The 21,877-nt window shown below is 45.5% G+C and overlaps 1 protein-coding gene across 1 annotated transcript in view; it reads right to left on the bottom strand.

Annotated features, from left to right (window-relative positions):
• Positions 1 to 21,877, bottom strand: part of GABBR2 (gamma-aminobutyric acid type B receptor subunit 2) — a 329,685-nt gene that overhangs the window by 125,087 nt on the left and 182,721 nt on the right. The window contains exons 6-7 of the mRNA XM_053656129.1: positions 21,335 to 21,535; positions 5,510 to 5,746 (exon numbers count right to left, since the gene is read on the bottom strand). Of these exons, the coding sequence (XP_053512104.1) occupies positions 5,510 to 5,746; positions 21,335 to 21,535 (438 nt within the window). The remainder of the gene's footprint in view (positions 1 to 5,509; positions 5,747 to 21,334; positions 21,536 to 21,877) is intronic.

Raw genomic sequence — 21,877 nt, 5'->3', positions numbered from 1 at the left:
GAAGAAAAAAGAATTCCAAAAAGTGAGGATAGAATGAGGAGCCTCGGGGACATCTCCAAATGTACCAACATCCGAATCATAGGGATGCCAGCAGGAAAAGAGGAAGAACAAGAAATTGAAACTTATTTGAGAAAATAGTGAAATAAAACTTCTCTAATTTGGTGGAGGAAATAGACAACAAGTTCAGGAAGCAGAGAGTCCCAAACAAGATGGACCCAAAGAGGACCACACCAAGACACATTATAATTAAAATGTCAAAGGTTAAAGATAAAGAGAGAATCTTAAAAGCAGCGAGAGAAAGGCAGAGAGTTACCTATAAAGGAGTGCCCATCAGACTGTCAGCTGATTTCTCAAAAGAAACCTTATTGGCAGGAAAGGACTGGTAAGAAGTATTCAAAGTGATGAAAAGCAAGCACCTACATCCAAGACTACTCTATTCAGAAAGCTATCATTTAGAATTGAAGGGCAGATAAAGTGCTTCCCAGACAAGGTAAAGCTAAAGGAGTTCATCATCACCAAACCATTATTATATGAAATGTTAAAGGGACTTATTGAAGAAAAAGAAGATCAAAACTATGAACATTAAAATGGTAACAAATTCACAACTATCAACAACTGACTCTAAAAAATGAACCAAGCAAACAACTAGAACAGGAACAGAACCACAGAAATGGAGATCACATGGAGGGTTATCAGTGGGGAGTGGAGGGAGGGGCGAATGGGAGAAAAGGCACAGGGAATATGAAGCATAAATGGTAGGCACAAAATAGGCAGAGGGAGTTTCAGAATAGTATGGGAAAGGGAGGAGCCAAAGATCTTATGTGTATGATCCATGGACATGAACTAATGGGAGGGGAGAATGCCGGAGGCAATGGGGGGTACTGCTTGGAGGAAATAAAGGGGGAAAATTGGGACAACTGTAATAGCATAATCAATAAAATATATTTTAAAATGTACATTTATTCTTACATGTTTAAACTTCAGTCACCTTCAAAATACTCTACATTTTATGCAATACACCCATTGAGACTTTTTTCCATCAGTCAAAACAGTTTTTGAATTCGTCAGTTTTGATGCCTTTTAGTGCTTCTGCTGTTTTTTGTTCCACCTCTTCCACATGGGCAAAATGTTTCCCTTGGAGGACTTTTTTCACCCAGGGAAACAAAAAAAAAAAAGTAGCTTGGGTTGAGATTGGATGAATGGGGAGTGGGGCATGGAGTTTATGCCATTTTTGGGAAAAACTGCTGAACACTCAGCAGAGTGTCGCAGGTCCACTCGTAAATCACCCATCATGACATGGGCAAATGCACTGAGTCTTCAAAAAAATTTCACTGAAGCTGAATGCAGCCTTTCACAACAACGCCAACTGGTGCACTGGTACAGATGGGTTCCTAGAACACTCGCCTAGTGGGGGAAGCCTGTACTACAAGGGCTTCAGAAGATAATTCCAGTTTTTTCAGGGTCCCCCTTCGTATATGTATTTTTTTATAAATCACAATATCGTAGGTAGGAAAGCCTCACTGGAGGAGTCTGTTAATGCACAGTTTATCGCCACGAGTGCTGGGGTGGGGAGCCTGGCATTGCATCCTTGCTCCCGGCCCATGGCACGGGATGACCAGCACCCACAGCATGGGTACCTTACAATTACTCACGCATGTTGCTTTGCCCACTGAACTGCAAGAAAATTGAGGACAGCTCCCAGGTCTTTATTTCTGTAAGCAGAATGGGATCCTCCCTCCAGGGACCTTGGGCAGACATTGGATACTTACTGCCCAGCAAATATTTCTCTACTTGCCTCTCTCCTGCCCTGGGCAGGGGCTCTGGAGGGAGGGACCACACGCTATACCTGTCTACGCTCCCACTCTCAGTACCCAGGGCAGAGTCTACCAAAGGAGAGAATGAACACAGGAACAAACACATCTCTGACAGACTTAAAAAATCAAAATGTGTGTGTGTGCATGCAACGAAGCCCCGAGCAATCCTGTAGGTTGCTGTTTGGGGGTCGCCCAGACGGCTTGTTGATACAGTGGATTCCCTGGTGTTACTGCAAAGCCCCTGCATCATGAGTCCTGGGGCAGGGCTGGGAAAGCTGACGTTTTAACGAAGCTCTCTGGGAGAGTCTCATGCATACAGAAGTTTAGGAATCGCTGCCCTGCACATGAGCTCTGCCAAGGGGGATTCTCAAAATTCTCTGGCTTTTGAGACCTAAATAGTGAACCAGAGAAGTTATAACCGGGCTGAAAATCAGATCCGGGCATGTAGGGAATCCATGGTAGACAGGATCCCCAGGCCACCTGTGTGCAGGTGGACACACGGAATCCCACTTCTGGGTGTTCCCTGAGGACACAAAACAGAGCCGGACCCCGAGCTACGCCAGACTCCAGGCCTGGGGTGCATGGCAAAATCTCCTCTTCCACCTGCCAGCCAGGAGCCACCGGCCCGGCTCCCAGCTGAGAGTGTGCATACTGAATCTATTAAAATTGAGTCAGAGATACAACTGACTTAATGTGTTTAAACGATTTTCTGTATAGTAAACATGCTGAATGGGTGACCCGGAAGAAGGCGTCTGCCTAAGAGGGGAAAAATGGATACAGTGTGTGCTGTGTAATGAAAACCCTTCAGCCAAGAGGAAATGCTTCTATCTATTTTCTCCTGCTCCTGTCCTTTCTAGCTCTTTATTTATGACCGAACTTGGCCTTCTATGGTCTCCTTGGACCACAGAGACACTTTTTCTTTTGTCAGCAGGTGTCCTTTTTCCCCCTCTGATTGGAAGACAATTTTAATGAAACCTGTACTACAACCCAGGGACGAGCACCTATTAATATGGGACAAAGGGGCTCAGGAGAAACGGCAGGGCAGGGAGGGAGTGGAGAACTGTTTCTCTGTTGCAACCTCTGTCTCAGCTGATGGGCGACTGGCACAGAGAAGGGCAGACGGACCAAGCAGAGCTCCCTGGCTTTGCCAAATCAGTCTCCTCCCCTGTGACTTTGGAAGCCCCCTGCCTGTACCGCAGATCCTCATGCACAATGTGAGGGGGTGCATTTGGAGGATCTATAAGACCGCTTTCGGGTCTGACGCTCGCTGAATTATGAGTCACAAGTCGGAGCGGTCATAAATATGTGTCAAGGAATTTCCCATTAAAAAGAAACTCATCTTCCAGCATGGGGAGCGATTCAGGCTGTCTTATTTAATTGCTCATCAGGTAGGGACCATGAATTATTTGGCTCAGATGAAAGGGAGCACTTAGAAGTGGTTATAAATGATGTCCAGCTAAGACACCTCAGGCCAAATGCCTGAGTTCTAGGGTGATGAGAGACAGCAAAATGCTTCCTAGATTCTGTAGCTCTCTATCCAGCCACTGCAACTTGGGGTTCTATGAACTCATTCTATTAAGTGAGAAGCCACGTGGGTAAAGATGACCTGAATCGGTGTTCCCTTGTCTTGAGATAGCTCTGCTACAGTGGGGCCCCGGGGGAACCCCATCCCTCTGTAAGTCTCAGTCTGGATTTGTACATGAAGACAAAAGTCTTTGGTGCTCTGTGGGGCCTTCTGAAGGGAGAGGCCTCCGGGCTGTGGGGTGGGATGAGGCGGGGGCTATGGGAAGAGGGGGCTAAACAGACAGGGCTCCAGGCTCCTCCTCCGTTCACCTGAGAAGCTCCTTTTCCACCTGAATGGTTTATACCAGGCACCACGTGAGATTTTATAAGAGGTTCTGAGGATAAAAAAGATTTTTTTTAAAACCACTCTTCTGAGGAGAGCTGTTAAACTTTCCAGCCTGAATGTAGGCTGTGCTGCGATCACCCACTCCGCTGGTCCTTGAGCTCCAGCGTGCATTAGAATCGTGGAGCGGGTTTGCTACACCACAGCCTCGGGGCCCAGCCCCCCGGGCTCTGAGTCCGAGGGTCCGGGGTAGGGCTGGATGGAGCCTCTGTGTTTCTAACCGGCTCCCAGGGCACACTGGTGCTGCCGGTCGGGGTACACTTGGAGAAGCCTTGACTTTGAAGAGAAAGGCCCATCTCCTTAGCTTGTTCCTTCAGAAGCGGGCACCGATCCGATCTACCTTCCCAGCCTCGTTGTCCTCCTTTCCAGCGTTCCCGCCACATGCGCCTGCGTCTCCCTCTTGTGCACCACGCTCCACCCGGCCAGATGCCAGTCCCTTCTCTGGCATGTCGGAGGCACAGCTCACAGGCTGCCTCTTCCCAGAGGCCTCCTTGGACTTTTTCACGGAGGAGGCCGCAGTGAAAGGTTACAGAAATCCCTCTGGGCTCACATAGCTTCTCCCATAGCACGGAGCACCTCTTGTCATTTGTGTTGAGGTCCGGCCCCTGCGTCTGGACCACAGGCTCCAGGACAGGGAGCCCATCTCACTTGCCTCGGTGCCTCGGTGCCCCTGACACCTGCGCAGGGGCTCAGTGCTCAGCCCACCAGACCCTGGGGCCAGCCCGAGTGTGTGCACTAGGAACAGGAATATTCACAAAATGCACCAACCAACTCATCCTATCTCCTTCTCTTAATGCCCCAAGACAGACTGATTCCGTAAACGACTCTTCAACACTGAGGCAGCACTTTAGCCATTTCAACCTACTCTTTAGATACATTTTTCACATTTTCTGGGAGCAGAGTCAATGACAAATACATCATCATGAGACAGAAATCACTGCCACTTAGGCCCATTACAAGGAGGTAGGGTAACACGACAATTAAGAGCCAGACCCAGTCCAAATTCCAGCTCTCTCTGATCACATTCAATGCTTAAATGCTCTGAGCTCCAGGCTCCTCACCTCTAATGGGGATAATAGCAGACCTGCTTCCTATGACTGACAAAGGGATGTGATGAGACCATTATCAGCAATAACTAGCACTAGCATTTCTTGAGTGCCTAGCACCGGGCATACAGTATTGAGTTTAAGCTACACAAAGTGCTTATTAGCATAGTATCTAGCATATAAGCATTCAAAAATTATTAGCCATTATTATCACTGTTAATTTTACCAACTTCTTTGCAAGACACACATCATTATCCCCATTTCCCAGATAAAACACTTGAGGCTCAGAGCAAGTTGCTTGCTCAACAAACATGAGCAGTTTTTACTCTGTAATGGCTGACCTTTATAATTACCTACCAGAGTAGGTATTATTTCCATTTCGGGAATGAAAACTGTGTTTGAAGAAGTAACTTGAAAGTAAAGGTCCAGGATTTTAATCTAACGTTAGTCTAGAGCTTCTGCTACCCGCCCCACCTCCTGGCGAGTTCCACCCACTCTGCATGCAGCCCACTCATTACAGCCTCTCTAATCCACACGTTACAGGAAAGCATTTCCCAACGTGCCCAAGAGCGTCCACGGCACCTTCACGTTTCCGCAGCTCTGAAAGCCCATGGCCCACAGGAAGTTACATTAGCAATCTGAGGAAATGGATCTAGCGTCAGAGGGTGTGGGACACAGCCCTCCTGGCCACACCTGTCTCCAAGGGGCACCAAGGAAAGCACAGCCGGGGGACTGGGACTGACCGTGACCCCGAAGAAGTTGGTCTCATTCATGGCGTTGAGGATGATCCTGCCCAGCGTGTGGTCCGTGTAGTTGAAGTCCTGGATCCGCTGGTGCCGGCTGCTGGCGTGCAGCGTCTCCATGGCCCTCTGCAGCGTCTTGGCGATGACCCAGATGCCGTCGTAGGCATACCCGTGGAACTTGCTGGGTCCCACGCCCGACCGCTTGCTGTTGTACTCTCTCTCATACTGCTGTGGGGTCTGGAAAACAAGGGGTGGGGGGACAGCAGTTACAACCGGCAGGGACGTCAGGCATGCAGTGCCGAGAGCCGAGACCTTCCGAACGTCCAGGCTCTTCCTGTGCGTGATCTCATTTAATCCTCACAACCACCTCACAGGACGGGTACCACAATCACTCCTGTTTCACAGGTGAGGAAACTGATTCTGGGAAGTTGACTTGCCTAGCACCACCGAGCTAGTGAGTGGCAGGGCTGAAATTTGAACACTCATATCTGGCAAAGTTAGAGTGAAAGAATCATGAACCCTAACCAGGGTCCCCCCGATATTTGCAGGGCCTGGGGCTAGAGCACCAGTGGAGGACCACCTCCTATGTCTAAAGATGTAAATTACAGATAGACCCACACACTGATCAATAAAATCTTTTCTACCTCCCCATCCTAAGAAATATATCTTCCTAATTGTAGGGCTCCAGCTTCCGGCTGGACCCGGCAGCGCGAGGAGAGCTGGCCTTGCTCCATGGTCCACCCTGGCAGCCCAGCCAAGCTCCATCCACACACACCTCCCCGCCTTCCAGCATCAGCGGCCCCTTGCCCCCTGCAGAGGAGTGGTTCACCCTCAAGAGGTTGACCTAGGCAAGAGATTCCCCGGCACCAGAAGCAGCTCCACTTGGGCAGGGAATTCAGGGCATGGTCTAAAAAGGAGAGAGGTACAGGCTGGGCATACCCTGGTGGCCTTGTGGGTTCTGAGCTCCATGCGGCCTGAGTAAGGCCCTCGGCCAGGTCCCAGGGGCCCAGGGGCAAGGGCTGCTCTGACCTGACATCATACCCTTCTCTTTCCTCTTCCATAGCACAGCAGGGTCTGGTAATGACAATGAAAAAGAATTCTTTTCTCCCATTAAACGAAATTTCAGAACTAAATTTTATTGGTGATATTAACGTTCTGACTGTGGTCTCAAAGTACTGAAAGCATCTTTTCTCTCTAGGCCTGGAAGCTCTCACATCCATTTGAATGCTGCCATGGGGAACCATTACCCTTGGCCTCTGCACGGCCTTTTCTTAAACCATGACTGAACCCCTCTCCTAGAAAGGGCAACAGAGCCCAGGGTTTAGTCCTTGGAAAAACCCTCTTTGGGGACAAATTACATGTAGAAACCATCAATTCACTATCAGTTTATACTGGGAAGGGCCCTTAGATGTGGTCCCATATATCCCACCCTTGCAGCCTGAGGCACAGAGAGGTCCAGAAATTTGCCCAAGGTCACACAGCTTGTGTTTGGGCGTGAGCATGCGCATATGCACGCATGTTGCTAGACTGGTGCAATTCCATCTCTGTTATTCACTCATTTTTTTACTTGAAAGGGCATAACTGCTTTTTGAAAACCACCCCAAGTTGTCTGGGGCCAGGCCTGGTGCACAGGAGGGTGGTGGAGCTGAGCCATCGAAGGCTGGGTGGTCCTGGGGCAGCGGCCCAAGTCTCTTGCCCTTGGCTCAAGGCATTAGCAGAATGGGGGCACTCACAGCTGCCTGGGCACAGCCAAGACCATGGGCCTTGCAGGCGAGGACTTCTGCCCGACCAAGGTGAATGCTGGTGACCCCACAACAGGTCTACATCCTCCTCTTTGTTTCAGCTCCTGCTGGATGACTCAGGTTGCGTCCCTGCTTACGTTTCCCTCAGAAACACATCCCGGCCACCTGGCACATTCTGTTCCTCACTCCAAGTACACGGCAGAAACTCTCTTTAAATCAAGGCTTCTTCCAGCACTGTGGTCTGCCCTGCCCCTGCACACCCCTGGGGCTGGCCTTCTGCAGTCACCCCTCACACTTCGCTCCTCCTGGGGGAGCAGAAACGGTACATTGGGGGGCTCTCTCTCGTCTACCCTTTGGGGGTCCTTTGATCACATCGGGTTTGTTTGCACCTCGGGGCTTCTGCACTGTTTCCTCTGCCAGAAAGCTCCTTCCCCAGATCTTTGCATGATATTCTCGGCCCTCCAGTGTCAACACTTGTCACTTCTTGGGGCCAGCTTCCTGACCCACTCTTTCTAAACCCCTGGCATTCTCACCACAGGCGTTCTCTAGCTCCTGGTTTTGTCTTCTTTCTTGTACCTCTCATGTTTGTAATTTTCCTACTTATGGGTTCACTTGTCTGGTCTTCTGGCCTCCCTCCCCACAGCTAGAATTAAGCTCCCTGGACTCAGGGATGTTGCCTTGATCACTGAGGTATCAGCAGAACCCAACCCAACACCCACAGAGACCCCTACCCCATTATTTATTTTTTTATTGTTGTTCTATTACAGTTGTGCCAAATTTCCCCCATTGCTCTTCCCTGCCCTGCCCAACCCACACTCCCACGGTCAGCTCTCACCCTGCTGTCATGTCCATGGGTCACTCATAGATGTCCTTTGACTAGTCCCTTCCTCTTATTTCCCCCACTATCCCCCTCCCCTTCTCCTCTGGTCACTGTCAGTCTGTCCCTTTTTTCCATGTCTCTGGTTCTATTTGGCTCATTTGTTCATTTCATTAATTATGTTCCACATATAGGTGAGATCATATGGTATTTGTCTTTCACTGCCTGGCTTATTTCACTTAGCATAATACTCTCTGGATCCATCTATGTTGTCACAAAGGGTAGGAGTTCCTTCTTTCTCTCTGCTGCGTAGAATTCCATTGTGTAAATGTACCAGTTTTTTGATCCACTCATTTACTGATGGGCACTTAGGTTGCTTCCAGCACTTGGCTATTGTAAATAATGCTGCTATGAACATTGGGGTGCCCAGGTTCTTTTGATTTGGTGTTTCAATATTCTTGAGGTTTAATTCCAGCTGTGGGATCTCTGGGTCAGAAGGCAGTTCCATTTTTAGTTTTCTGAGGAAACTCCATACTGCTTTCCACAGTGGCTGCACCAGTCTGCATTCCCACCAACAGGGCACGAGGGTCCCCTTTCCTCCACAACCTCGCCAGCACTTGTTGTTTGCTGATTTGTTGATGGTGGCTGTTCTGACTGGTGTGAGTGGTGTCTCCCTGTGGTTTTAATTTGCATCAGAGACCCTTGCGAAGTCTCAATTTCTCCCTCTGAAAAACAAGGAGGTTGAACCGAGTGACCCAGAAGTCTCCTCTGAGGAATAGAGACAAGAGCCCGGCCACGTGATGAGGACACGGGGTGTGAAAGCAGGCCGTCCTGCCCTCCAGCCCCAGCTCTGTGGGTTGCCAACTTTGACCTGATGTGGGTTCTGCCTCCCCAAGTCTCATGTCCTCCCTTATTGGGTGAGGTGAGGGTTTGGCGAGATGAAGCGTGCAAAGTGCCTGGTTCAGGGTCCAGGACATGGAGGGCACCTATGAGTACCAGCCACTGCTGTTGAGAGCAAAGGTCCAGGACGTGAGCATGGGCTCTGGCAGCTGCACGGTCACTTGATGGGATGCCCTGGAGACCCCAAGGCGGTGCCAGAGCCTGGGGTCTGCGGTCCTCCAGGTGTGCACAGCCTACCTGTACTTCCTTAACAGCTTCCAATTATTGGACATTTAGGCAAAAGCATTCTTGTATCTAAATTTTCTAAATACACATGGATAATTTTTTTTTCAGAATACATTCCCCAAAGTATAATTGCTGGCAAAGGGGACACAAAACTTAAATAATATTCACACATATATAGAGCTAATTTATTCTCTTCAAACATGAAAAGTTAAAATTCTACTGGGTATGAAAATGCCCAATTCCCTGTCTCTTTGACAAAACAGGTATTTTAATTTTAAAAGTCATTGTCAGTTTGTTAGGTTAAGAGAAAAGTATATCTCCTTTTACTTTTAATTTGCATTTCTCTGGTTAATGATTATAGTGAGTCCCTTTCATGATTTTTATTTCTTAAGTGCACTGCTGTTTAATGCCCTGTTGCCATGGTGGTAGTCATTCCTTTAATGTTTTGTTTTAATGCACCCTTGTTATTTTTCCACCTTTTACTATTTGGCTATATTTTTCTTTGATGTTTAACTGCAATGTAAATAGATTTCTGGTTAATTCAGCCACTGGCTATTTGAAAAGTACTAAAATTATTTGAATGTGTCTTTCTCTAATTAACTGTTTAGGCCTAAAGTGAACAAGGTCCCCTTGATTTCTCTCCTCCTGGATTTTGCTCCTGCGAGTTCTTTCTGATGCACACAGAGGCGTCTGGGCTGCTGGTGCCTGTCTTTGAGTCCCGTTTGGTCAACCTCGTGACTCCATTCGGATGACGTCTGCAGACCTCTTCCCTTCCTGGCTAGGCTGTGCTGCTGGGGTATCCTTCACGGCTTCTGTGACCTCTTAAATTAGTCAGGAGTCCGGACCTTGGTGTGGTCTCACCAGGAGGTATGGGTGTCATTTTAAAACTTCCTTAATATAGTTTATTGAGGTCTTCTTTTTTTGTGGGGATGCTAAGGGGATTGAGATTATATTGTTTATTCAGTTTGAGCTTGGGGCCAACACAAGCCCCTGCAGCTCCTTTTCACATGTGTATTTATGAATCTGTATCTTTTCTACCGCAAACACTGTTCTTTGTTCCAGGGACAAGGGCAGAGGAAGGGTGGAGAACACTGGTAATATGGCTATTTGCCTCTTCTGCAGGCAGAGCCCTCGGAATGGGACTTTGGGTTAGCTAAACCCTGAGAGGTGACCTCTTTCTCCCAGTCCGTGCAAGCACCCAGCTGGAGTTCTTGCCACCTCCTTCTGTCCCAGGCCATTCATCACTGCCCAGGTGAGGACAGCACCAATTTCCCTTGGGCAAAACAAGGACAGCAGAAGGGACAAATGTCTGAGAACAAGCAATAGTTGTTCTTGAAGCAGGTCTCCCACTATTCAGGGCGGGAGAACTTCTTCCACTGCAAAGCCAGCACAGAAAGCTGATTAATTACCCATCGTCTGAGGTCAAGTGTACAAGATGCTGAAAGTTCCTGAGAAAATAACTTTATATAGGTTGTCTCATTTACTGACAGGTTGTGCTCCAGCATATTTCTGAAAGGCAGTTTTTGGAACCTGGGACATAATTTTCCGTAGAAACCCTGTTATAAATAGTGGTTGGGTTCCCACGCTGGCCTGCACAGGCTTGCTACCCCACAGGGTGACGAAATGTTGCTTTTGGAGGAGGGGGCCTCACAGACTGAACAGAGGAGAGGGAGAGGGGAAGGAAACCTCTCCAACAGCCGCGCCCTCACCCCGTTCCCTCTGCAGCTCTAAAACTGGCCGAGTCTCTCCCTGAAATTCCTCATAAGGTGCTGGAATCGCAGGGTCCCATTTAGTCCACGGTCCCTCCACGCCAGGCTGTGCGCCACCTGGGGGCTTGATCAAGAGGCAGATGCCAGGGCTCTGCACTTTATTTCAGTGTGTCTGTGAGGTAGCTCAGGCATCTGGACTTCTAAACACCTTTGAGGTTTTCAATAGTACATAAATCAGTTACTGCCAATTAAGCCCCTTCTATAAACTGATTATTGGATCTTCTCAATAGCAACTTCCAGGTTTGTTGAGCCCCTCCCGAGACTCCTCCAGGGCTGGGACACGCACTCTCCCTCAGGCAGAGCCTTCCACTGGAGGGATTCTTGATGTCTACGCGACTATCCTTCTGGATGCCAAGTTTACATCTACCTCCCTGTAGCTTCTATTCAGCCGGCTACATTGTCCTGTGAGGCCACAATAAATGGCTGCTCTTCTTTGCAGAGCTTCTAAGAGCTGTAGACAGGGACATGCGTACCCCATTCTCCATAGGCCCTTCTCCTTTTAAGTAAAATAGTCTCAATTCAGACTTCTACCCGAACTATGACGAGATAGTTTATGTCAGACCAAAGCTCTTAAGAAGAAAGCTTGAAAAAGCAGAGTAAAATAGAGAAAGAGATATTCAAAGGCCTCAGAAAACAACCAGGATATCCAGGACTGGAGGAGCCAAGATTCTGGAGAGAGGAGACATGCTTTGAGAAGAGCCCAACATTCTTTGCTCTTCTCCCTTGAAGCACCTGATAACTTGTAAGGCTCGTTGCAGAAACAGGAACCACTCAATCAGAGTTTTTGGCAGCTCCCCAGAGAAGGGGGAACATAAACCCTGTAGTTTATAGGGAGAGCTGAGCAGAAGGCTGGTAGTTGCCAGGGTCTGGGAGGAAAAGGAAACAAAAAAGTGAGCCCGTATTCAGACTGGCATTTGCATTTGAAATATTTGCTGATAATAACTAAGCTGCCTAAAGCAAGAGGCTGAGAAGCCAAGCAAAAAGTGGTGCTGCTAAGCAAATAAGCAGAAGTCTTCAGAGTTTCAGAGTATCAGAAAGGCAGGAGTTGGAGTGCAGGGCCAGTAAACACCCCAGGATTTCAGCTGAGGACGCTGAACGACAAACACCAGAAATAAGGGCAAACCAAAATAGGACAGGCCTTACAAAAGCTAAAACCAAGCCTGAATCATCTCAATTATTGATTGGATTAAAGTGATCTGCCCCTATCCTAGCTGCCTGCTGGAAGACAAATAAATCTTCTCTGGAGAAAGATAACACCATCTGTAGCCTCCACAGATTTTCATATCCACATCAGTTAATCAAATTTACCCTGTGCACTAGGAGATAAGACCACATAATTACAAAAAGAAAAGAAGTAAAGTAAGTAATCTGTGAAGAAATTAGAAAAGTAATTAGAAAAAAAAGCAGAAAGTAGACAGACCCACAGGTGATCCAAATCCTGAAAGTTACTAAATATGGGCTCTAAAATAGCATGATTTGTATGTTCAAAAATAGATGGAAAGATATAGACTATCAGCGGAGAACTGGCAGTTATGAAAGAAAAATAAAATGGAAATTCTAAAAATCAAAAATAAAATACCTGAAAATAAGAACTCGATAAATGAATGAAGAAGCATATTGGATACAGCAGAAAATAGGTTAGTGAACTGGAAGAAAGTTTAGTAGTAAATATTTACAGTGAGTAAAGAGAGAAAAAAAGGATAGGAAATAGGAAACGAACATAAGCAATGTTGAAAATGTATAACATATGTATAATTGGTACCCTGGAATGTTAGGAAAGAGAGAATAGGCATAAGCAGTGTTTAAAGCAATATTATCTTTCAATTTCCCCAAACACACATCAACTCACAGATTCATGAAGTTCTATAAGGCTCTGTGAACTCCAAGCAACATAAACACATACACACAAAGACTCGCTGAAGCAAAGCATTATAAAACTGCTGAAGACCAAAGCAAAAACAAAAAATTTAAAAGCAGCCAGAAGGAAAAAAAGAAAAAGGATCAATTAACCTCAAAAGAGCAACAAGAAACTTGACAGCTGACTTAATAGAAACAATGAAATCTGAAAGCCAATAAAACAACATCCTAAAGGGCTGAAAGAAAATAATAGATCATCTAGAATTCTACACCTAGTTAACTTATCTCTAAAAATTAAAGGTGAAAGAACATTTCAGACAACAGAAACTGAGACGATTTGTCTCCAACAAACACAGTAAAAAAAAAGACCAAGAAGATTTCTTTAGGCAGAAAGAAAATTATCATAAACAAGAACAGAAATGCAGGGAGGAATGAAAAGTAATAGAAAATGTAAATATGTGAGGGAAAAATTACATCAAAGCCAAAACATCCAAGAAAATGTTAAAGAAGAACAACAAGGATGAAGGACTTACACTACCAGGTATCTGGTCTTACTATAAAGCTTCAATTATCAAGACAGCGTGGTGTTGGTTAAAAGATAGGCAAATAGACCAATGGAGAATAGGAAGTCCAGAAATGGATCCACACTAGATACAGCCATTCAATTTCTGACAAGGGTGACTGTGGTAGCATAGGGGGTGGGGAGGACAAGTGGTCCCAAATCAATTGGTTATCCATACTGAAACAAATTGATCTTGGTCTTATCTCAGACTATACAGAAAATTAATTCCCTGTGGATTCCATATCTAAATGTGAAAGGTAAAACACAACTTCTAAAAGACAAATTAGGAAAATATCTTCATGAGCTTCAGTGGACAGAGATTCTTCTACAGGACACACATATACTAATCATAAAGAACATAATAAACTGGATAACATTACAATGAAGAATTTGTTCTCAGCCCTGGCCAGTGTGGCTCAGTTGGTTGGAGCATGGTCCCATAACTGAAAGGTTGTGGGTTGATTCCAGGTCAGGGCACATACCTAGGCTGTAGGTTCAATCCCTGGTCGGGGCATGTATGAGAGGCAGCCAATCAATGTTTCTCTCTTACATTGATGTTTCCCTCTCCCCCTTCCTCTCTCTAAAAGCAATGAAAAAATGTCCTTGGGTGATGATACAAAACTAAAAATAATTTCTGTTCATCGAAATACATCATTAAGACTTCCGCCAAGATGGAGGCATAGGTGGAGACACCGTGCTTCCTCACACAACCAAGTATAGAGACAATTAAATAATAGCAACAGAAAACACAGCCAGAACACAGAAAATTGAACTTTTCGGAAGTCTCATAACAACAAATTCTTCAGCCTAACCGGTAAGAGGGGCAAAACCAGCAGCTGGCAGAGTGGGGTCGCACAGGAAAACTCGGTCAGACGGACGCAGGTGCGCGGATCCCAGGCGCAGAGTTGGACCTGGTGGGCAACTCAGCGAGCGACCTCGGGGAAACAGCGAGGGAGCAGGGCTGCGGGTTGACTGTGGTCGCGCATTCATGTGTGGATAGACAAGCGAGGGAGTGGGCGATTGGACGAGAGCCAGCAGATCCAGCGGCAAGCAGTGGAGGGCTCCGCCATTTCCCCGCTCTAACCCCGCCTCCACATACAACGTCATAATCCAGCGACCTAAGTGGCCCTGCCCTGGTGAACCACCTAAGGCTCTGCTCTTCGCCCTGCTGTGAGAAACAGAAGAGGGGGCTGCCATTTCCCCGCTCTGACCCCGCCTCCACATACAGCATCACAACCCAGTGACCTGGGAGTCCAAGGCTCCGCTCCTCATACTTAACGGGCACAAACAGACCAAAAATGGCTCAAGAAGATCTCAAAGCCCCAGAGCCTATAAATCTAAGCGATGAAGAAATAGCAAAACTCTCAGACGCACAGTTTAAAACACTGGTGATCAGGATCCTCACAGAACTGGTTGATTATAGCCACAAATTAGACAAACATATGAAGGTGAAACTAATTTAAATGGAATTGCATGGGAAACCAATAGCGATGAAAAGGAAACTGGGACTCAAATCAATGGAGTGGACCAGAAGAAAGCAAATAATGGCCAAACAGAAAAGAGAGAAGAAGCAAGAATTCAAAAAAATGAGGAGACTCCAGGACATCTTTAAATGCTCCAACATCCGAATTATAGGGGTACCAGAAGGGGGAAAGGAACAGCCACCAGTGGAAAACTTATTTGAACAAATAATAAAGGAGAATTTCCCCAATCTGGCAAAGGAAATAGACTTCCAAGAAATCCAGGAAGCTCAGAGAGTCCCAAAGAACTTGGACCCAAGAAGGAACACACCAAGGCACATCATCATTACATTAGCCAAGATTAAAATGAAGGAGAGAATCCTAGAAGCAGCAAGAGATAAGGGGACAGTCACCTACAAAGGACTTCCCATCAGACTGTCAGCGGATTTCTCAAAAGAGACCTTATAGGCAAGAAGGGGCTGGAAAGAGGTGTTCCAAGTCATGAAATCCAAAGACCTACAACCAAGATTGCTCTATCCAGCAAAACTTTCATTTAGAATGGAAGGACAGATAAAGTGCTTCTCAGATAAGATCAAATTCAAGGAGTTCATCATCACCAAGCCCTTACTATATGAAATGTTAAAGGGACTTATCTAAGAAAAAGAAGTTTAAAAAAAAAACCATGAACAGTGAAAGGACAACAAACTCACAGTTATTAACAACCACACCTAAAACAAAAGCAACCTAACAGGACAGCTAGATTAGGAGTAGAAACATAGAAATGAAGATCTCAAGGAGGGTTAGCAACAGGGGAGTGGGAGGAGGAGAAGGGGGGAGAAGGTACAGAAAATAAGTAGCATAGACAGTAGATAGAAAATAGATGGGGGGGCAAGAATAGTATGGGAAATATAGAATCTAAAGAACTTGAGACACATGGTCATAAACTAAAGGGGGGGGTAATGGTGGGGACAGGGGGGTAGGGTGGAGGGGAATGAAGGGGGCGAATAGAACAACTGTAACAGCATAATCAATAAAAAAATAAATTAAAAAAAAGAAACACATCATTAAGAGAGTGAAAAGATAAAATACAGAATGGGAGAAGATATGCATAAACCATCCAAGAATTTATATACAGAATATAAAAAGCATCTTTACAAATCAATAAGAAATAGGCAGAGACTGTAAGTGGAATAATGGGCAAAAGCCCTGAATAGGCAGTTTCTGAAAGAGAATATCAAAATGGCCAATAAAGATATGAAAAGATACCCAGCTTCATTGGTCATCAGGGAGATGTAAATTAAAACTACACACCCACAGACTGGCTAAAATTAAAAAGCTGGTAATACCAAATGTTGATGGGCATGCAAACCAACTGGAACCCTCAATCACTGCTGGTGAGTGTATAAATTGGTGCAACCACTTTAGAAATTGTTTTGCAGTGTCTACTAAAGCCGAACATATGCAAATCTTTTAACTCAGAAATTTTAGCCCTAAGTAGGCACTCAGTGGTCACTTGAACACATACTCACCAAAACATACCAAGTACCCCCCAAAAAGAACAAACAAAATGTGTGCTGCTCTACAAAGATAGTTATAAAATATTCTTGGCAGAAATTAAAGACTGTCTAAGTAAAAGTAGGGATATACAAAACTTGTGGATCAGAAGACTCTATAATATTAAGATGTCAGTTTTCCCTAAATTAATCTACAGATTCAACAAAATTCCAACAAAAACCAGAGCAGGTTTGTGTGTATGTGTGTGTAACTTGATAACCCGATTCACAACTGCACGCAAAAATAGAACAACTATGGAAGAAGAGGGAGGCCTTATTAGGTATAACAGTTATCAAGACTTACTATAAAGCTATCATAATTAAGGCAAAGGTGTTTTGGTGAAAAACAGAAAAACATATATGTGAAAGAGAAAATAAATTATAGAAATGGAAACAGATATATGCAGTCATTTGACTTATGATAAGGGAAATAAGGCATCACAGTGTGGGAAAAGGTGACTTCTCAATAACTGATAATGGAGCAATTAGATACCCATATGAAAAAGGATGAAAAATAATCTTGATCCCTACCTCACACCATACAGAAAACCAACTCCGGGTTGACTGTAGATCTAAACATGAAAGGTAAAACAATGACACTTCTAAAAGACAAGAGAAAATATCTTCATGACTTTGGGGTAGGCTTTGTTAAAATGAAGAATTTCTGTTGATTAAAAAATACCATTTGGAGGACTTCCAGGCAGCTGAAGACAATGCAAACTGTGTGTTTAATTAACCTTTCCAAAGTCCCCAAACTATACTAATGACCTTATGCAAAATTTTATATAAGAACATACCCTCACCAAGAACTGAAGATGGAGAATACAAAAAACTGCAAAGTCAACGTGAATAAAGAGAAAAGTCAACAGATCCCAGCACCACAATCATCTATACTTTTGCTCACTCATGCCCTGTGCAAGGCTTGTGGCAAATACAAGTAGACCGAAGAAAACTGTGGGGAAAAAAACAGATGATCTGAGCCATGGAAGGGTGAGGTAGAATAGGGACCAGCAAGAGTAGTCCACCCTAAACCTGAGGGTACTAAAAAAGTAACTGGACAGATCAGAATACTTACTGTAGAAGAGGGATTTTGAAGTATTTACTGAGAGATGTACAATGATGTTCAAAGCAACATTATGCACAATAGCCAAACAGTGGAATACTTATACAGCAGTGAAAATAAGTATCTACACAAACCAATCTCACTCACACAACATTGTGTGAAAGAGGAAGGGCCCAAACAGTATACAAAGGTCTTTCCAGAGGGCATGCAGCCATGTGATATGGGAGAGAGGGTGACTAGCTGAATTAAATGGTGGGAAGGCCAGAATCTGTGCCCGCTCTCCGGTATCCTCCTACAGGCCACTTACTACCTGGGGCTTGCTGAGACATCACAGAAAGGACTTCTCTGGCTGCATTCTGTTTCTAAGCGTGTCACCTGTCTAGAGGGACAGCGTGGTAGACACAGGAAGGTGCACAGAGCGGGAAACTGATGGTCCTGGCTTCAAGTCCTGGATCTCTCCTGGACCTTCTGGAAGACTGCATTCATTTCCTGTGGCTGTCATAACAAACTTCTACAAACTGGGTGGCTTAAAACAGCAGAAACTTACTCTCTCACAGTCCTGGAGACTGCAAGTCTGAAACTAGGGTGCTCGCAGGGTTGCTGCCCCCTGGAGGCTTCGAGGGAGAATCGGCCCCTGCCTCCTCTCCTGGCTGGGGTGTCTGCCAGCAGTCCTCGGTGCTCTTTGTTTTGCAGATGCATCACTTCAGTCTGCCTTTGCCTTCCAATGACCTTCTCCCTGTGGCAGATCCCCCTCTTGCTTTCTTTTATGAGGACACTTGTTATTGGATTTAGTGCCTACCCTAAACCTGAGATTGTCAGGTTATCACGGACAATCTCATCTCAAGATCTTTAAGTTAATGACATCTTCGAAGACCTTTTTCCCCAAATGAGGTCACATTCACAAGTTCCAAGGGTTAAGATATGGACATGTTTTTTTAGCAGTCATTATTCAATCTGCTACAGGGATCTCGAGGGTGTCCCTTCTGCCCCTTAGCTTCTCTATACGTCAATAGTGAGGATGGCAAGGGTGCGTTGACTTGGGATGATGGTTCAAGATACATTTGCTTGTCTTCATAGATACCAATGGACCCCCAAAATACAGGCATCAACCATCAGCCTGTGCCCTGCTGACCACCATCCACCCCCCAGCAGTCATGTAAAATGCAAGTTCAAATTCAGGAAACATATCTCAACTCTCTAGAACTTTATTTGACCTTGGACTTTTGAAGGCCAGTTGGGGAAGTTGGGTCGTGGTCAAACCACAAACAGGAATGCTTTATTAGTGCTGGGCCCTACACCCTGGGGAGACAGTGCTCACCAAGAGCAAGTACGAAGGACAGCTCAGCCCAGGAAGGGGCTTGACCAATATAACTCATTCAAGGCCAGGATCAGGGAGAGGAGAACAATGTGATCCCTTTCAGTGCAGAATTTAAGAGGGAGCCAAAACCCTCAGTAGCCAAGATAAATAATATTTTAATAAATCAAAATGAATGTAAAAAGTCTATAATGAACAAAATAGCAAAATACTAAATACAGATAAGACCTAATCCAGCCATTGTGCAACTGAAATCACTTGGTTTACCCTAATCCCAGGCCTGAGGATCTTGTCTGTATTTAAAATTTTGGTATTTTGTTCATCATGGAATTTCTGCATTAATTTTGAATTAAAAAACATTGCATTAAATTTTTTTATATTGATTACTGAAGGTTTTGGCACTCCCTTCAATTTTGCCCTTAGTCCCAGCCACAGAACCTGTCAGTTACAACTGGAGGGACACACTGCTGAGTTCGGACCAGGAAGGCGGTCACTGCCGAAAGGACCTGTGTGGGCCCCGAGGGACCAGTAGGGACATTAAGGGAAAAATAGTCCTGTGGTGCTGGAAGGAGCTGGGTGTCTGATGGGAGGCTGGTCCCCATGATCCCTTGGAGAGCCCTAGGTCCTCTGGTTCTAAGAGGCAAAAGGCTTCAGATGTGCCTGTGTAACTTCCATCATCTTGTAACCTCCTGATAATGTAACAAATGCTGCCTCTTGCCTCAAAGACTTTGGGGACAGGGACAGGGTCTCCTGGAATTCTGGGAGCTGCCGTAAGCCAGGAGCCTGCCTCTGCTGCGTGGCATCGCTCCGCTGTGGGAGGCCCAGGGGTTGGCTGCCCACGCTGTGAGATGAAATGAACAGCCCCGGGAACAGCGTCCCATTCACAGACACAGCAACATAGGGTAAGGTCAGCCTCCTCACCTGCCCCAAATAAAAGAAATCAAAAAGAAGAGCCAGCAACCTGGGAAATAGTCTGTTATAAAGCCAAAATATTTGCTACAAGGAACACTGAAAGACATGATCTTCCCCAAATGCATTCCTGTGCACAGCTGACACCCTAGCTCACCAGCCTGGGGTCACGTCCACGCTCCCCAGGATGGCGGCCGAGGCCCTTCTCACCCCCACTGAACTTCACAGACCTTTTGTGTAATCATTTACTTCTTTGATTTTAAGTCTCTCAGTTTAATTATTACACTGTCTGCTCACATAGAATCTTCTTCCCCTTCGTTTTTGTCTTCTCCTCAAATTTTACACTGATTTTAGATTAAAGTATAGGGTATCCTGGACCAAGTATCTGCTAATAAACTGCAAGCTTTGACACTTTTAATAATAATACTTGCTGAAACATAATGAGTTGTTTCTACTTATTATTCAGCATCTCAAAACCTTTTTATACACTCATCGATTTGGGTATAAAAATATGTCTTTCAACCTTTTCTCACCAGATTGTTTTTCCAGGGTCTCTCAGGTACTGGTGCAATCTGACGGGTTGTTTACAAAGTATGTCCTAACAGTCTACCATATTTTTTTTTGACAAATCAGTAAACCATTCTTGTAGAGTTGGCTCCAATTGAGATTAAATAATGGATAAAAGTAATACATATAGATTTTACTTTACATGCAGTTTATTCTCTTAGTGAAACTGCGTCTGTAGGAACTCTGGAGTGGAGGGCAGAACTTAACAATCTGAGCAGTGAGAATAGAGGAAAGAACTGTGTGCACTGCTGGACTGAATTTTGGCTGGCAGTTAACACTGAGGGATGAATGTTCCCATCTTCCCTGGGGCTGTCATCACCTGTTCCTGACAACGCTCTTACTGATGGAGAACAGTGTGTGTGCTTTTGAAACACTTTTGCATGTGCCATATTGCCTGGTTCCCACACAGCACTACTAGAGAAGCAGAGCAGGGGTTCGTAAACCCTAGTGAGAATGTACGGACTTAAGCGACCTGCCTGGGTCCTCCTCCCAGTTGTCACAGTACTGAGGGACCAGGCACCATGTTAGTCATCTTGTGCAATCTGCTATCTGTCCTCCTTTTAACCCCAGATGAGGGTATTTTCACCACCATTATATAGAAGAGGAAACAGTGGCTTAGAGAACTTAAGCTCAAGGTCACAGCTGGTATGCGGCAAAATTGGGGTTCGAACCAGTCTGGCTGGTCTACAGCACATGTTTCCCCAACCTACTTGAGGGTCTTTCTTCTCTGGACTGACAGGAGCATCAGTGTGACTGAGAAATGATATTCCAGGCCAGAGGGGCACAGATAAGACTATAACAGAGCCTGGGAGGTGACACTGGCAGTTGGTACTGTAAGTCACAACTCTACCCCTTAGGTGTACACTGTGTTAGGAACTTGCAAAACAGCCTTCATGCCCACAGTTTCCTAGATGGGAATGCAGTGGGTGGCTGGCTATTTCCATTTAATAGGTAAGTTGAAGCTCAGAGAGGTTAAGTGATTTGCTCAAAGACACACAGCAAAGGGCACTTTTTGCCAACATAATTAGATAAGATGATCAGAGGAGAGAGATTCAGAGGCTGAGATGGACTGACCAGGGCACTGACCTTTCCTGAGATGGTCTTGATTTGCTTGGAGCTCAGGGGTTCAAAGTCCACACCGATGTAGCCCTCCATGGCAGCAAGCAGATTCTTCCGGAGACAACGGGAGGAGTTGGCTTCCGTATGCACCTGCTCCCACCAGGAAGGCTCATACCAGCCCGGGATGATCCACTGGTATTTGCTACCGTACACATTCTCCTCATATGCCTGCAACAGACAGGTTGACCATGAAGAGTTATGTATCTGTTCAAGGCTTTGTGTCCTGCGGGAGAGGCGCGTGTGCAGGGGTAGCTGGGGGGCTTGGGTTTCCTCTTATCAGAGGATTTATTATTTTTTCTATTACTTGCTTGGTCTCCTCCTTGTTTATGGGACCCAAGGTAGTTTATGGATAACATGCATATTAGAATAGTAAATATTGACTAAAACTTAAAACATAAAGACCTGAAAAATATAAATTATATCTTATATTTTATATCAGTAAGGAGAAAACAGATCAGTTCTTCAGGGAAGTAAATGTTTTCTAGGCTTTAACCCTAAAAAAAATGGTGC

The sequence above is a fragment of the Artibeus jamaicensis genome, unplaced genomic scaffold (assembly GCF_021234435.1).
Source record: "Artibeus jamaicensis isolate MK-2021 breed Jamaican fruit bat unplaced genomic scaffold, CSHL_Jam_final scaffold_1964, whole genome shotgun sequence".
Classification (NCBI taxonomy): Eukaryota; Metazoa; Chordata; class Mammalia; order Chiroptera; family Phyllostomidae; genus Artibeus; species Artibeus jamaicensis.
This window is presented reverse-complemented; position numbering and strand designations above follow the sequence as displayed.